Source organism: Culex quinquefasciatus, chromosome 2, assembly GCF_015732765.1.
Source record: "Culex quinquefasciatus strain JHB chromosome 2, VPISU_Cqui_1.0_pri_paternal, whole genome shotgun sequence".
NCBI classification, from domain to species: Eukaryota; Metazoa; Arthropoda; class Insecta; order Diptera; family Culicidae; genus Culex; species Culex quinquefasciatus.
The window spans coordinates 151,733,576-151,749,691 of NC_051862.1; the positions used below are offsets into that span (position 1 = coordinate 151,733,576).

Consider the following 16,116-nt stretch of genomic DNA (forward strand, 5'->3'; position numbering starts at 1 on the left):
TGTATGGACAGCTGTCAAAATTGTATGTAAATTTGTATGAACGAACTAATTGTGATTAATGGCTGGATCAAAGAAAAAGTACTCACAAAATTTCAGCCATTTAAAAAAATATATAAATCAAATTTAAATAAGTTGCATGTTTTTTGAAGAATTCATCTTGAATCTAAGAAAAACAAATCGATAACATTATTGCAAATTAGTTAATTTTTTTTTTTGCAAAGTATGTGTTTCTTTTAAACCTTTTTTGCCTAATTTTATACTTTAAATTAAATGATTTAAAATCAAACCGATTTCCATAACTTTCTGATAGCAATTTCATGAAAAAAGTGATTCGTCCTGTCGGTATTTGGCAAGCGTTATAAAAAATAGACTAGAATTGAGGAGCAAAAAACATACTCCTAGTAGGGCGTTACAACATTGACCTTTTTATTAACATTTATGGGGGTGTAATGAAGTTTTCTTAATTACATAGAGCAATTCCAGTCCAAAACATTTTTTTTTTTCAAAAATTCATTGAAATCGAAGAGGGTTGGGTATAACTGATTCCCTATTAGACCTGAAATTGCACTTTGGCAAAATTAAAGAAATGTTTCCCAAACTTATTTCCTAATTTTTGTTTATTGGTATCGTGTACGAAAAATGGAAATTGTAATGAAATTGATAAGGTCTGATTTATTTATGAAGTTATGTTTTTGATTGTTTAACAACAAGAGAAAATATAAGAAATTAAAAAAAAATCGTGTTAAAAGAGTCGTGATTTGCAACTCTTTAAAAAACGATTAATTTTTGAAATTTTAGAAAGTTTTATTGTTGGAAGTTTTACTTATTTAATGTGACTTTGCCAATGTTTTTAAAAATGACGTTTTTCAATTGTCAACTTTGGCTGTGTTTTTTACTAACCTTTCCTATATTTTAAGTAATAAGAAGTAGGCAGTATTGTTCGTAGTATCCCAGACTATGCCTCTACGCATTTTTTTTACAATTTAAATGATAATGGTGTCAATCTATAGCAGAAAAAGTGAAAATCGGACAAAAAATTGAAAAAGTTACTGTAAAAACATAAAAAATTAGATAGGCAAACTTTAATGATTGGAGGTGGTAGAACAGGCCAAATACTACCAAAAACAAAGATAAACTAAACAAGATAAATGCAAATCAAAATACTCAAAATTAAACAACAAAAACATAAAAAGTAAAGTAAAGTTTTTCGTAGAACAAAAGTTGCTCAAAATAACCTCCTGAACACGGGAAAAATAAAAATATTCGATAAAAATTTCGACAGTAGAGGGTTAGGACTTAAAATAATTTTAAAAGTTTTAAACCAAAATCTTTAATAGCAAAACTCTAGTGCAAACTATCTTCATTTCACGGTTCAAGTTTCTCGAAAGTAGCTCAGGGTCTTTCTTTCTAGTTATCCGCGGAACAGATGTGTTCCCTCAGATGTCAATTTCTTTCTTTCTCCCCCGATCATCCCTGCACCATCCATCCGTCTTTTTTCTGTGTGATGTAAAATTAAGTGTTTCAAGTAGTTCCAACCTGGGTGGTTCCCGCGAGAGTGTATAGTCTCTGGCAAACGGGACTCTATAGAGAGATAGCTCAGGGAGTGTTTAGTGCCCCGCGCAAAAGTGTTTCTTTAGGATTTCCTTTCACGGCGGCGGCTGCACTTTGACTCCCTGGTTAAGAAGTCGTCGCCGTGGGTGGTTGATCGGGGGCACATGGTTCTGGGCCGGAAACGCCCCGCGATCCAGACCCGCTGATAAATCTCCGTTAATTATACCTCAGGCCATTACGTCAATATCCAAATTGAATCGAATTAATTTCTTCCTTTGCTTCCTGGTTTTCAGGCAGGGAGTCTCACCCCTTTTTCCACCAGAAAAACAACGAAAAGGGGTGACAGTTGTCATAAAGTGCAGGACAGGAAATAGAGTCATCACACGGAGGAGATCCTTCAATCTCTGCAATTGATATTCCAATCATACGGAACGCAACCATCTGGCGGCTACCCCTCGGCAAGCCAAACATTATCACTTTGGTGAAATTTAGCGAACAAGTTTCGCGCGCGCCCCGTGCATATTTGTGTCAATTCCCACTTCAAAGGGGGACGCGAAGGCAAAGGATGCGCTCTGCGAGCGTGGTCTATTTAGAGGGACCAGGCACCAAACAACTGTGTATATTTACCGAATCCCGTTTCTCTGTTTTGGTTTACTTTGAACTTGTCGAACCCCTTGTCCCTTTTCCTTCCTCTGTCCCAGAATGTATGCAAAACGGATCCGCATTGAAAAAAATAATATTTTCCGTGACATATGCAAACAATAGATAGATGAGTCAATCAAACGGCAATGATGAGGGTTACCGAGCTATGATGATGTTTTGGAATAGAACCATGCTGGGAGAGGGTGAGATTTAGCGGGGTTTAGTTACTGTTTTATGCATGTCAGATATTCACCTGGGGCCATGGTGGCTGCTTAATTTATAGTTCCTTCGGAACTTCAGATAATCGACACTTTAAATAATCAAGCTTTCTTTATTTATTTTTTTCCTTTTAATAAACAATATTTTGTGAAATTCTAAAGGTGACACTTTTATGGCTTTTAAAACATCCTGAACTACAAAAATTGGTTTAAATAATATGTGTTAACCATTATTACAATCAATATAAATTTCCGGATAAATGTAATAATAAACAAAAAAACATTGTTGGGTAGCCACCCTGCAAACATTTCAATTGACTTGTACCCAGTTATACTTTTCGCTATTCTTCTGCTTATAATTTCATTATCAGGAAATATGGGTGCGATAATGAAACATTCATTACCCTACCCAGAAGGCAACCAAACAAAAAACATCCCCCTTCTAAAGTCGACATTCCGTGGTGCCTTCCTCGCCGGGTCGGATGTGCATTTATTAGCATCAAATTTTCCGGCAGGCCGGTTGACTCACCCTTGGATGGGATTGCCCGACGACATGCCATATGGACTTGCACTTGCAAATGTTCTACAGAGGAATTATAAAATGAAGCAAGGAAGGGAAAAAAAAGAGTTCCAAACCACAAGACCTTCAATCAACCGATCAACCAGATAAAAAAAAACACAACAGCATCACGCGGCGATCGACGTAACGTCATAGCAAATCATCCAAAACTATAAACAACACCGACGAAGACCGCGACGTGTTTGCATCCAGTTGCTAACCATCTTGACGAAATGGAAGCAACGAAAAAAGAAAACTGTTTAAAACTTTGCCGAAGCAATCGGATGGCCATCCGATGATAGATTTCGACCTGGGTGGCCAGCCGCAAAATCTTAACTCGCTCGTCGACAGTAGCCGAAAATAAAGCAAACAAGGGCATCAGCCACCGACAGAGTTTGGAAGAAGTGACAGCGGTGATGCTAAAAAGACGTCGACCGTGTTGGGACGGCGGGAAAACCACCCAAGCGATCAAACGGCGAACATCGAAGATGCTAAACTCTTTCGCTGCGTCATGATGTTTTCCAAGCGGGTTGTGTTACGTGAGCAAGTTTTAGTCAAGAAAGGGAAAAAAATCTTCGTGAAAACTGTTTTCCATTCAGTGTATAGTGAGGGTAAACAAAATTTCATTGACACATAAAATTCAGAAACATTATAGAGATTCTTGATGAATACTTCGAGTGTTTCAAGATATACCGAAGGCAGTAATCGTTGTACATGAATGACTGCGACGAGTACTGAAAAAATCAAGTTTTGCAACGAGTTGCATACACCCTTTTTTGCAATTCCAGAACATACCTACACTTTGAATCGGATTTTTTCAGTGAAACTTTTGTTTGCCTGCTTAAATGTTATTTGCAGTAATGATAAGTGTCAAACTTCAAAACTGCATCGAAAAGTATTACTTTTCGACACAGGTGCTGAAAAGTTGAACTTGTTAACACTAAAATGGCCGTTTTACCCGAGCAGACGGAAATAACTTGAGAATAGCTTTTTTTGATGTTTGAAAATAACAATTTATGTAATTTATAGCAAGATTTGTTATTCGACGTTATAATTTTTTGTTATTGGGTTGTTATTGTAATAACAGACTAATAACATTTTTAGTTATTCTTCGAACAAATCTTTGTTATTACTTTTTGTTATTTTAACAACTAATCCGATCATCCCAATTACAGTTTCAGGTATTCTTCCATAGCAAAAAATGTTATTCCAAAGTTGTTTTGGCTTTCAATCAATATCAGACCAATAACAAATTTTGTTATGATAACATAAACTGTTATTAAACCCTTGTGCAACAATTGCTTTTCAAGAAGATTCCATAACACTTTCTGTTATTTTAACAATATTTGTTATTATCGCGGGCGTTAATAATTAGAGTTCACGCGCGGTGATACGACCGCAGGATAATGGCCGCATGACAGCCGCAGAACAAATTTTTGGCTGTTGTCAAAGGTTGCCTTGAGTTTTCAGCTGACTTTTTGGAAAATATTCAAAACAAACCAAGTTGACAGCCAAATCAACGCAGAATTTCAGTTCAGCTTGCTGGTTTTTACACTGCGGTAGTTAGGCGGCAATAATCTCCTGTCACTCACAGCGATGGAGAAACGTGATTTTATCTCGCAATAAGCAATATTAAAATGGCATGAATTTTGTTATTACCGTCTGCCCGGGTAGTTCTGTGATTTTGACGATGAAAAGTAGGCCGTTTCTTCATTCGAGCATGACAGGAAAATAATTATTAAAAAAATCACAATAGAATTTCAAAAGATACTTTAATTTTCCCTTAACCCTTTCGAGCCTGATGGGTCATATATGACCCAAATATCAAAATTTCCAAAACCAGCCTATCATTTTCGTATGGTCATAAGAATCATTTTCCCATCACTGAATAAAAAATATTTTTTTGAAAATTCAGGCCTGAAAGGGTTAAATTACATTTGTCTCGATTTTTCATGGGACTGCCATTTCTTAAAAATTATTTTGATAACTTTTTTGACGTCAAATACTTTTTGCTTTTCTTACTAATGGAAGGTATAGGTTTTGCTTTTTTCTTGAACATCACTTATATCTTCGAAAAATTATATTTTATCAAGAAAATTTCGTTGAAAAAATCGCCAAAAAAATTACACTACACCAATTTCGCCACTGAATGAAAATGACAGAACTCGTCTATCTTCAACCCTCCATTTTTGTGATTTTCTTTTTCTTCGAGCTCAAGTGATGTTCGTGTGTGGTAAAATTAGTAAAATTTTGTACCGGCTTGTTTTCAGCTCCAAAAATTCCGATTTGTGTTTTTTGGTTGCATACAAAACATATTTTTTGGTGGGGACAATGGTCCACAAAGTGTCCACGAGGTTTATAGCTGGTCCCCAAGTTGAGTTTTGATTTTGGATTTTTTTATGTGGAATGATTTTTAACGAATCACACGATTTTTTCGGATCGAAATTTTTAAGATTTGACAATTTAAAGTCATGTAAATAATCCAACCTAAATGTAAAATCACTCAATGTAATGAAGAAATATTCAATATGATAAAAAACAAAACAAATCATCCACATTAACGACGGTCTTTTGTGGTATCTATTGCAAGTTACTGCTCGAAGCTAGGTTTCCAAAGGCTTGAATGGGGAGAGCACCCAATCCTATTTTTACTCCAAGGCAGAGATGCCAGGTTGCCAGATAAATTGACAAATTTTTTGAGCGGCAATTTGAAAAAAAAAAATCTTCCAGACATTGTTAAATTGATGTATATTGTTTATGTTGTGAAGCTAAAATGTATAATAAGTGAAAATACACCATTTTGAACACAATGTTTCTCATCACTTTGAGAAAAGTGGCTTCCAAAAAATTTTCCTGCTCCAAGGAACCTGCCACTCTAGGTTTCGAACTGACGACCTTTGGATTGCGAGTCCAACCACCGCCAGCGATTCCACCAGAGCATGCTTGGTTTGGTGTGTTGTTTGTACTTGTAGTGCGGAGACGACTCCTACACTTGGAATGACTTAACGTCCTAACAACACCCAAGGCCGGGACCGACGTTTTACTTCCCTATCCGATGGATGGTTGGAGCAGATGGGAATCGAACTTATAATATTCCTCTTACTAAGCGGACAGCTTAACCATTCGGCCAAGCCTACAGTCGATGATTTTTATAAGTTTTATGCATTTTTGTATTGATCCAGATTTTTCGGAAAAATTCAAAAAAGCTCTAAGGGAAACAAAAAAAATAATTAATATTTTCTTGTTTTACTTGGTTTGAAAATACATCATCAATTTCTCAAAGTTTCATATAATTTAAAGAATAAAATAAATTAAGGGTTTGACTTTAGAAATGCGTGGTACAAAAATTATGACAAACAAAAAAGAACAACTTTTTTTTTTATTAGGTGCTATAAACATATGAAACACAATAGTTTAGGACCTTTTCAATAAAACTCTAAATGTAAGTAAATCTTTTTTTTTTCGGGCCTTTTTGGGGACCTGGAGTCGGAGTCTTTCCCAAAAATCTCTGATAACCCAGAGTCGGAGTCGGAGTTATCTTAAATTCAACAAAAACATGTTTTTTTTTTATTTCGGTAATTGCTATAAAACAGATTGATGTACAAAACTTCTCATATTTTTATTGTTTTTTTTTTAAGTCGCATGCAATGCGTTGGCATTTTCACATTTTTATTCAATTATGTTTTTGAAGCTTTTTATTGTGGTTGGAAAGCTCTAATTGTGTTATTTCACTATGATCACTAAATGATTACCTGTTAACCCCCTCTTACCCAAGTAACTCAAAAAATAGTTAACAATATTGGTTTTGTAGTCAAAAATATATAATCGAATCTTGACTGTTTCCTTTTGCAAATCTTTGTGTATCCTTTCAATTCAGATTTGACCAAATCTAATCCGGTTTTTTTATCTGAAAAAAGTACACACACAGTCATCTTTTACCCCGATAGCGAATGTCATGTAGGTTTTAAATAAATATTTTTTTTTAAGAAAAATGTTACGAGGTACATAAAAAGGATTGAAAATAATTATCACTGTTTTTGGAAATCGTAAAAAAAGTCTTCCATCAAACAATCAACGATTATAACAATCTATTACTTGGAACTCAACATGCGCATTTTGTTTATAACTAAATACAAACAAATCAATGTGTTGCATTTGATATAATTGAAACTTTCAAAAAGATCATAAAAGTTGCAACTAATTTTGAAATAATCATTAAATATGTTAATTATATCGTTTATCTTAATGTTTACTATTTCTCTACTAAAATCTGAGAAGGCCGATCCCAAGGCAAGCTATTTTGATATCGTTGAAAATTGTCGTTGAACAAATCTCAAGATTTCAGTACCAAAAAAACCTGACAAAAAATGCAAAGAAAAAAAATACAGGATTTTAATTTAATTTTCAAATTTTACTCAACCGGTAATTATTTTCTCATACTGTGTGTCCCAAGCCAATATGACGGAAGATGATTATCATTGCAAATCAATATACAGTCGACTCTCTGGTTGTCAATATCCAAGGGACCGTCGAGGAAGAGAATCATCAGTTTACAGAACGATGCAAAATGAAGACTCGATTAAAAATATTTTTTTCTTGATACCCAGCTATGAAAGAGAATCATGGCAACGTCCATCAAACAAAAACAAACTGATGTCAAACACCCTTCAATCAAAGCTTCGTTTTGCTAAGAAAAATGTCTATGCAAGCCATGAGAAAGAGAAATTATTGACAGCCGGAAGAGATTTTTAAAGCAAACAGAATCCAAGCGACCGTCGAGGAAGAGATCCTTCAAGCAAGGGAAAATATCGAAGAATGAAGATAATTTAAGTATGCAGGACTGAAGAATTCATCGATAGATGGAGAATTATTGATATCGAGAAGATCGACAGCCAGAGAGTCGACTGTACTTATAAAATTTCTTCTTGGAAAGGTAGCTTAAGGGTCCTTTTGAAATATCCGTAAACTAAGAAAAAAAAATCCTGTAATTTTTTGTTTTTTATCCAATTTTATAAAAAAAAAAAAACAAAGTGACTTTGATAGTCACTGCGCTTTTATAAATGTCAGCCTAAAAGTGATCAAATTGATCTTATATGTTAGATCGATCATTATGGCCAGGTTTTTTTTTTTTTCAATGATTCAGTAAAAAAATAACAATTTATTCAATTCAATTCAGTTTTTATTCAGTAGATAATCAATTCACAATGTGTTTAACTATTAAACATAATCGAGTTTTGAAGGTTCTTTCAGCAATGTGTTAATATAATTTGTCTAGTGACACAATTGTACATTACTAAATAATAGTTAAGTAACTTTTTAAACAATTAAAAATATGAGGAGTCGGAGCCAACCATTTGTTGAAAGCTGGAGTCGGAGTCGGCTAATCTAAGAAAGCCGGAGCCGGAGTTGGAGTCGGAGTCGTTTGAAATATGACCCGACTCCGCAGCCCTGGTTAAAACAAACCATGAAAAACAGACAACAACATTGTAAGTTATTTACGTAGATTTGATTAACTATCAAGTTCAATATGATATGCGCCGGATAGAAAAAGCAACACTTTCCTGGTCCCGACACCGGCTAATTCCAAGTTTCACCAAACAAAACCTCCCCAAAAAGGCACAAAGCACCCGACAAACCTGCGTCCCGAACCGAGAGGATGGCTATCATGCATAGTAAATTTGATTGATAAAAAGCCCGAATCCCCGAAAACTTTTCCATGTAGAGAGTTGAAGTTGTGGCGGTCGGCGGCGGGGAGTCCCTAAATTATTCACACAAGAAACTACACAAGTCAGCATTAAATATGCACTAAACTAGCACACATAAACCATAACACATAATACGGATCGCCGCCGCCGACACGACAATCCGCTGACCTGCGGAGCAGGTGACGGGGGGAGAGGAATGACTCTGGCGCACGTGCTTTCAGACGACGACAGACGCCGCCGCCGCGGACATAATTCCGGCGTGTGGTCCACCACCGAAGTGAGGAGGCTTAGCCCCTAAAAGCTTTAGCCTTGAACTCACGGCCAGCAGCAGCAGCTCAACAGACAAATTTTATGCAACACACACCCCGTCCTCTCTTGTGGTGTGTAATTTTCGACGTTGGCCGACCATGGTCGGAGTTGGGTTGGGAGTTGCAGTTCACGCCGAACTCCGGTTTACATAGCACAGAGTTGGTGGAAGACCTTTTTTCTCTCTCTCTCTGCGTTCATGCATAGCTGTATGAGTTGGGCACGAGGGGGTGAACGCAAAGTGCATTTCAAGCAACCTTAGTGGTGCTTCTTCAAGTGTTGGTTCTACCGCTTCGTAACGTAACGTGTACGTGTCCTTTAGCATAGTTCTATGCTCGCGGGCGCGCTCTCTCTCTCTCTCTCTCTCGCTCTTTTATGCTCTTCTTCCTTTGCGTGTGTAGTTGTAGAGCAGGGGTTGCCGTGTGTGTTCGTCGTATCCGTACAAGTGAGAGAGGGATTAAGAACTTGTCGGCAGGCACACACAAGCTCAGGCAACTCTACACACCTCGTAGACTATGTTGCTTCAAGAGAGCGCCACAACGACGAGACACGTGCCGTCCCGTTCCGTCCCACACACACTCAGAGATCCGTCCCGCTCGCACCACCTACCTTATGAGATCCGGAAGGCGTTCCACAACCTTTGGGTGTGTCTGCTTGAGTGAGTTCGTCGGCGACAGCGCCACCGTGCAGGCCAGTATCAACTCCGTGGACAGCTCGACCGGGTACAGCGGGCTCTTCTCCTCCGGTGTCTGCAAGAGAGGAAGCAAGAAACGGGAAACAGTTAGAAGAACCGAGCGAGGGATCATCAAAGGGAATCGGAGCTGAAAGGATCAAACGACTCCCCGTGTGCTAGACATCCGTCTAGCGAAAGTTTCTCCTGCTCCTGGCGGAACGTGTCGTGGCATGAAAAGGCCGCCCGTGTCACCGCGCGCCATCTGGTGCGGCTACCCTAATATCGATTTTCGATTTTTACCTCCCAGAGGAAAAAAGTTCTGACGACCCCCTGCTCCTGCTGAACATGGAGTTGTCAGCACCACTTATCACGCTACTGGTTGCGCGTTGGAGTACATAAAACACATATACATGGAACTTGATAGCAGGAGATTCGGGATGTCAGTAAAAGAGGTGGTACATAAACGGACGAAGGGTGGTGTTGTTGAAACAAAAAGAACGCCACCACACTCAAAATGAAGTTGCACAGTTTTGGAGGGTTTTGATGGAGCAAGGGGGAACACAATAGGGGCAAGAACAACAACTCAGCCTGTGTAGTATGTTAAAGGACACTTGAATGTGGTGTGCGAAATGACACACAAGCTTTAAGAGTGATGGTCTAGCGATTAAAGTGCGATTTTCAGACGTTTGTCGAAACGAATTTAGATCACTGACGATGACGTCAGTGCTTAGATGTTTTCTTTTAGAATTAAGAACTAAGATTTATTAAGCTTTATTTTGCAAAAAGATTGCTGACTAGTATATGAGCAACTCTCTACGAAATCGGCCGATTTCGACCAGTTTTATTTTTGTGTATTTTTTGATTTGACTTAAATTTTGTGGGGGCCTTCTCTATGACTATTTTGCGTCATTGGTTCACCCATACAAGTCTCCATACAATTTTGGCTGCTGTCCATACAAAAATGGTATGTAAATATTCAAACAGCTGTAACTTTTGAGTAAATTTTTTGATCAATTTGGTGTCTTCGGCAAAGTTGTAGGTATTGTTGAGGACTTTTGAGAAAAAATAGGTACACGGGAAAAAAATTTGCAGATTTTTTTTATCAACTTTTTTTTCACTAAAACTCAATTTCCCAAAATACGTATTTTTTTTATTTTCGAGATTTTTTTATATGTTTTAGGGGACAAAAATCCCCAACTTTTGAGCCATAGAGAAACATAGTCAAAAAATCTGCCGCCGAGTTATGAATTTAAAAAAAAAAACGTTACTTAATCCACCTTTAGGTGGTTGGTGCCTTCCTCATATTCATAAAGTCAATACATTCAGTAAAAATAGCAACATTCCCTCTTAACATGTTTAACAAATCAACTTTATTACTCATTTCTTTTGATATGGTTCGCAGACCATCAATATTTCTGGCTCATCGGCAAGGTCTGATAAAAAAAACCTATCCAACGATAGTTCGCTTGGAAGATTCAGACAATATTTTTATCACAATATCTGAAATCAAACCTCTAAAAAGTGTATAAATAACACTTAAGTGCCAATAACTTTTAAAAGGGTTGTCAGATCCTTGATGTTTTAGGCTCATTTGAAAGGTCTTTCGATTATCTAACTAACGATGGGTCGCATGATAGACCCGGACATCATTTTTACTGAAATATCTGAGATCCGGCCTCCAAAAAGTGTATAAATAACACTTAAGTGCCAATAACTTTTGATAGGATTGTCAGATCCTTGATGTTTTAGGCTCATTTGAAAGGTCTTTCGATTATCTAACTAACGATGGGTCGCATGATGGACCCGGACATCATTTTTACTGAAATATCTGAGATCCGGCCTCCAAAAAGTGTATAAATAACACTTAAGTGTCAATAACTTTTGATAGGTTTGTCAGATCCTTGATGTTTTAGGCTCATTTGAAAGGTCTTTCGATTATCTAACTAACGATGGGTCGTATGATAGACCCGGACATCATTGTTATTGAAATATCTGAGATCCGGCCTCCAAAAAGTGTATAAATAACACTTAAGTGCTAATAACTTTTGATAGGATTGTCAGATCCTTGATGTTTCAGGCTCATTTGAAAGGTCTTTCGATTATCTAACTTAAGATGGGTCGCATGATAGACCCGGACATCATTTTTACTGAAATATCTGAGATCCGGCCTCCAAAAAGTGTATAAATAACACTTAAGTGCCAATAACTTTTGATAGGATTGTCAGATCCTTGATGTTTTAGGCTCATTTGAAAGGTCTTTCGATTATCTAACTAACGATGGGTCGCATGATGGACCCGGACATCATTTTTACTGAAATATCTGAGATCCGGCCTCCAAAAAGTGTATAAATAACACTTAAGTGCCAATAACTTTTGATAGGTTTGTCAGATCCTTGATGTTTTAGGCTCATTTGAAAGGTCTTTCGATTATCTAACTAACGATGGGTCGCATGATGGACCCGGACATCATTGTCATTGAAATATCTGAGATCCGGCCTCCAAAAAGTGTATAAATAACACTTAAGTGCTAATAACTTTTGATAGGATTGTCAGATCCTTGATGTTTTAGGCTCATTTGAAAGGTCTTTCGATTATCTAACTAACGATGGTTCGCATGATAGACCCGGACATCATTTTTATTGAAATATCTGAGATCCGGCCTCCAAAAAGTGTATAAATAACACTTAAGTGCCAATAACTTTTGATAGGATTGTCAGATCCTTGATGTTTTAGGCTCATTTGAAAGGTCTTTCGATTATCTAACTAACGATGGGTCGCATGATGGACCCGGACATCATTTTTACTGAAATATCTGAGATCCGGCCTCCAAAAAGTGTATAAATAACACTTAAGTGCCAATAACTTTTGATAGGTTTGTCAGATCCTTGATGTTTTAGGCTCATTTGAAAGGTCTTTCGATTATCTAACTAACGATGGGTCGCATGATGGACCCGGACATCATTGTCATTGAAATATCTGAGATCCGGCCTCCAAAAAGTGTATAAATAACACTTAAGTGCTAATAACTTTTGATAGGATTGTCAGATCCTTGATGTTTAGGCTCATTTGAAAGGTCTTTCGATTATCTAACTAACGATGGTTCGCATGATAGACCCGGACATCATTTTTATTGAAATATCTGAGATCCGGCCTCCAAAAAGTGTATAAATAACACTTAAGTGCCAATAACTTTTGATAGGATTGTCAGATCCTTGATGTTTTAGGCTCATTTGAAAGGTCTTTCGATTATCTAACTAACGATGGGTCGCATGATGGACCCGGACATCATTGTCATTGAAATATCTGAGATCCGGCCTCCAAAAAGTGTATAAATAACACTTAAGTGCTAATAACTTTTAATAGGATTGTCAGATCTTTGATGTTTTAGGCTCATTGAAAGGTCTTTTAATACCTTTCTGAAAATGTATAACATGACAGGGTTTCTTAAAAACCACCCTTTTACAATCTTCCGGACATACGCCAAAATCGTTTTTAGCATAACTTTTGAAGTACTTTACTAAACTTCATAATCAATAGGGACTTATGGGACCCCAAGACGAATCGAATGAGACCAAAACGGTCCAAATCGGTTAAGCCAGTGCTGAGATAATCGAGTGCATATTTTTTGGTGCACAGACCCACATCCCTACACACACACACACACACAGACATTTGCTCAGAATTTGATTCTGAGTCGATATGTATACGTGAAGGTGGGTCTACGAGGTCAAATTAAGAAGTTCATTTTTCGAGTGATTTTATAGCCTTTCCTCAGTAAGGTGAGGAAGGCAAAAAGATTTTTGGAAAAAAAATCGAAGTTTCATGCAAAAACAAGTTTGACATTATTGCCTTCCTCACCTTACTGAGGAAAGGCTATAAAATCACTCGAAAAACGAAATTCTTAATTTGACCTCCTAGACCCACCTTCATGTATACATATCGACTCAGAATCAAATTCTGAGCAAATGTCTGTGTGTGTGGTGGGATGTTGATAAAAAAAATTGCACTGGATTATCTCGGCACTGGCTGAACTGATTTGGACCGTTTTGGTCTCATTCGGTTTGCCTTGGGGTCCCATAAGTCGCTATTGAAAATTATAAAGTTTAGTTAAGTACTTCAAAAGTTATGCTAAAAAACAATTTTAGCAAAAGTCCGGAAGATTGTAAAAAGGGTGGTTTTTGTAAGAAACCCCGTCATGTCATACATTTTTAGAAAGGTAGACCTTTCCAATGAGGTCAAAAGATTGAAGATCTAACAACCCTATCAAAAGTTATACGCACTTAAGTGTTATTTATGCACTTTTTAGACGCCGGATCTCAGATATTTTGATGAAAACGTTGTTCGGATCTATCATGCGACCTGTCATTGGATAGGTAATCAAAAGACCTTTTCAACGAGTTCAATAGATTGAAAATCTGATAACCCTATCAAAAGTTATAAGCACTTAAGTGTTATTTATGCACTTTTTAGAGGCCAGATCTCAGATATTTTGATGAAAACGTTGTCCGGATCTATCATGCAATCTGTCATTGGATAGGTAATCAAAAGACCTTTCCAACGAGTTCAAAAGATTGAAGATCTGACAACCCTATCAAAAGTTATTGTCCGTTTCTCTCAAAGGTACACGCCGCGCGGCATTTCAGAATTTGCCGCAGACACTGTTGCTAGCGATTTTCTGCACTTTTGGTGCAATAAAAAACATTCCCGGCAACAATGCCATGCAATTCGAAGAAGAAGATCAACAAAAACAAAACGCACAGTATGGGATTTGACAGCGCGCATTTGCCGAAAGTGCGGCGCGTCGTTTCGAGGCTGGTATGCCGCGTGTCTTTTTCGGGAATACGCGCAATATAAGCACTTAAGTGTTATTTATGCACTTTTTAGACGCCGGAACTCAGATATTTTGATGAAAACGTTGTCCGGATCTATCATGCGACCTGTCGTTGAATAGGTAATTAAAAGACCTTTTCAACGAGCTCAAAAGATTGAAGATCTGACAACCCCATCAAAAATAATAAGTACATAAGTGCCCTGAATTATGAAGATCTGACTACACAATCTGATGGTATGAATAATGAATCAATCTATTTTGGATAGCATTACCCTCTAAATGTGACCAACCACCTAAGGGTGGATTAAGTAACGTTTTTTTAATGCAAAATTGAATTTGTAATCGAAAAGTACTTTACAGATTTTTTTGATAAAGGGCTCCGTTTTCAAGATATAGCCACCGAAAGTTTGATTTTAGCGAAATATTTGCAGTTTTTCAATTTTTAAAAATAGCGACCATAAGTGACCATTTCTAAAAATATTTTTTTTTAGAATTTCAGAAAATTTGCTATAAAATTGTCTAAGAGACATTGAAGATTGGACCTCGGGTTGCTGAGATAGAGCCGCTTTAAGAAAAATAAACACGAAAATTGAAGTTTTCTTAATCTCACCAAAATAACCCACCATTTTCTAATGACGATATCTTATAATAGCAACTAATGGTCCGATTAACAATGATAAAACATGAAACATTCGTGAAATTTTCCGTTCTCTTCGAAAATTTTTTTTTGATTTTTTTTAAATTAAGACTAACATTTTAAAAGGGCCAAACATTGAATATTAATATTATTGTAAAGTTATGGAAATCGTCATTAATCAATGCCAACTAAGACGTCAATGACTGTGAAATTTTGAAGCACAATTGATTTAGATCAAAAATTCTTTCAGTGGCTTCTAGAAGGCAACAACCGGCACATGCTGATTCCTTGTGGTGCTGAAATTCGTTAAATTGAATTTAATACAGAATATTTTATAGTGATGATCAATTTTCTTCGAAAATAATCAACGGCTTCACCTTAACAAACTCAATCATGTTTTATTACGTTTTTATGACAGTCATGATTTTTGATAATTCGTAACCGTAATATTTAAAATCGATCGATAGATCTGTTATGGATTTCTAATGCAGACAGGTTGAAATAAAAAAAAATCTGAAGACATAAAGTTGACTGAATATTTTTTAATGATATTTTTTTTCAGAATTCTAAAAATATTTGGCTTATTTGGAGGATTCCATTTTTGTGTTTCGATTTTCAATGTAAAAATATGAAACACCAGTAATTTTTTTTTTTTTTGAATACAGCATTTTTATTTTTTTTAATCAAGACTAACATTTTAAAAGCGCAAACATTTAATAATAAACCTTTTTGAAACGTAAGTCTTGATTTCAAAAAAATTAAATAAAAATTTCACGAATGTTACATGTTTTAACATTGAAAATCGGACCATTAGTTACTGAGATATCGACATTGTTTGGGTGAGACTTAGAAAACATCAATTTTCCTGTTTTTTAATCTTTGCTTGGCAATATCTCAGTAACTAAAGGTCGTATCAACAAAGTTCATAAATGCTAAATATACAGAATTTTTTAGTTTTAAAAATATCGAGGTATGGACGGATTTTTTTTCGCAT

General features: G+C 36.5%; 1 protein-coding gene across 1 annotated transcript in view; it reads right to left on the reverse strand.

Annotated features, from left to right (window-relative positions):
* Window positions 1-16,116, reverse strand: part of LOC6041617 (S phase cyclin A-associated protein in the endoplasmic reticulum) — a 133,923-nt gene that overhangs the window by 79,018 nt on the left and 38,789 nt on the right. The window contains exon 8 of the mRNA XM_038252996.1: window positions 9,591-9,730. Within this exon, the coding sequence (XP_038108924.1) occupies window positions 9,591-9,730 (140 nt within the window). The remainder of the gene's footprint in view (window positions 1-9,590; window positions 9,731-16,116) is intronic.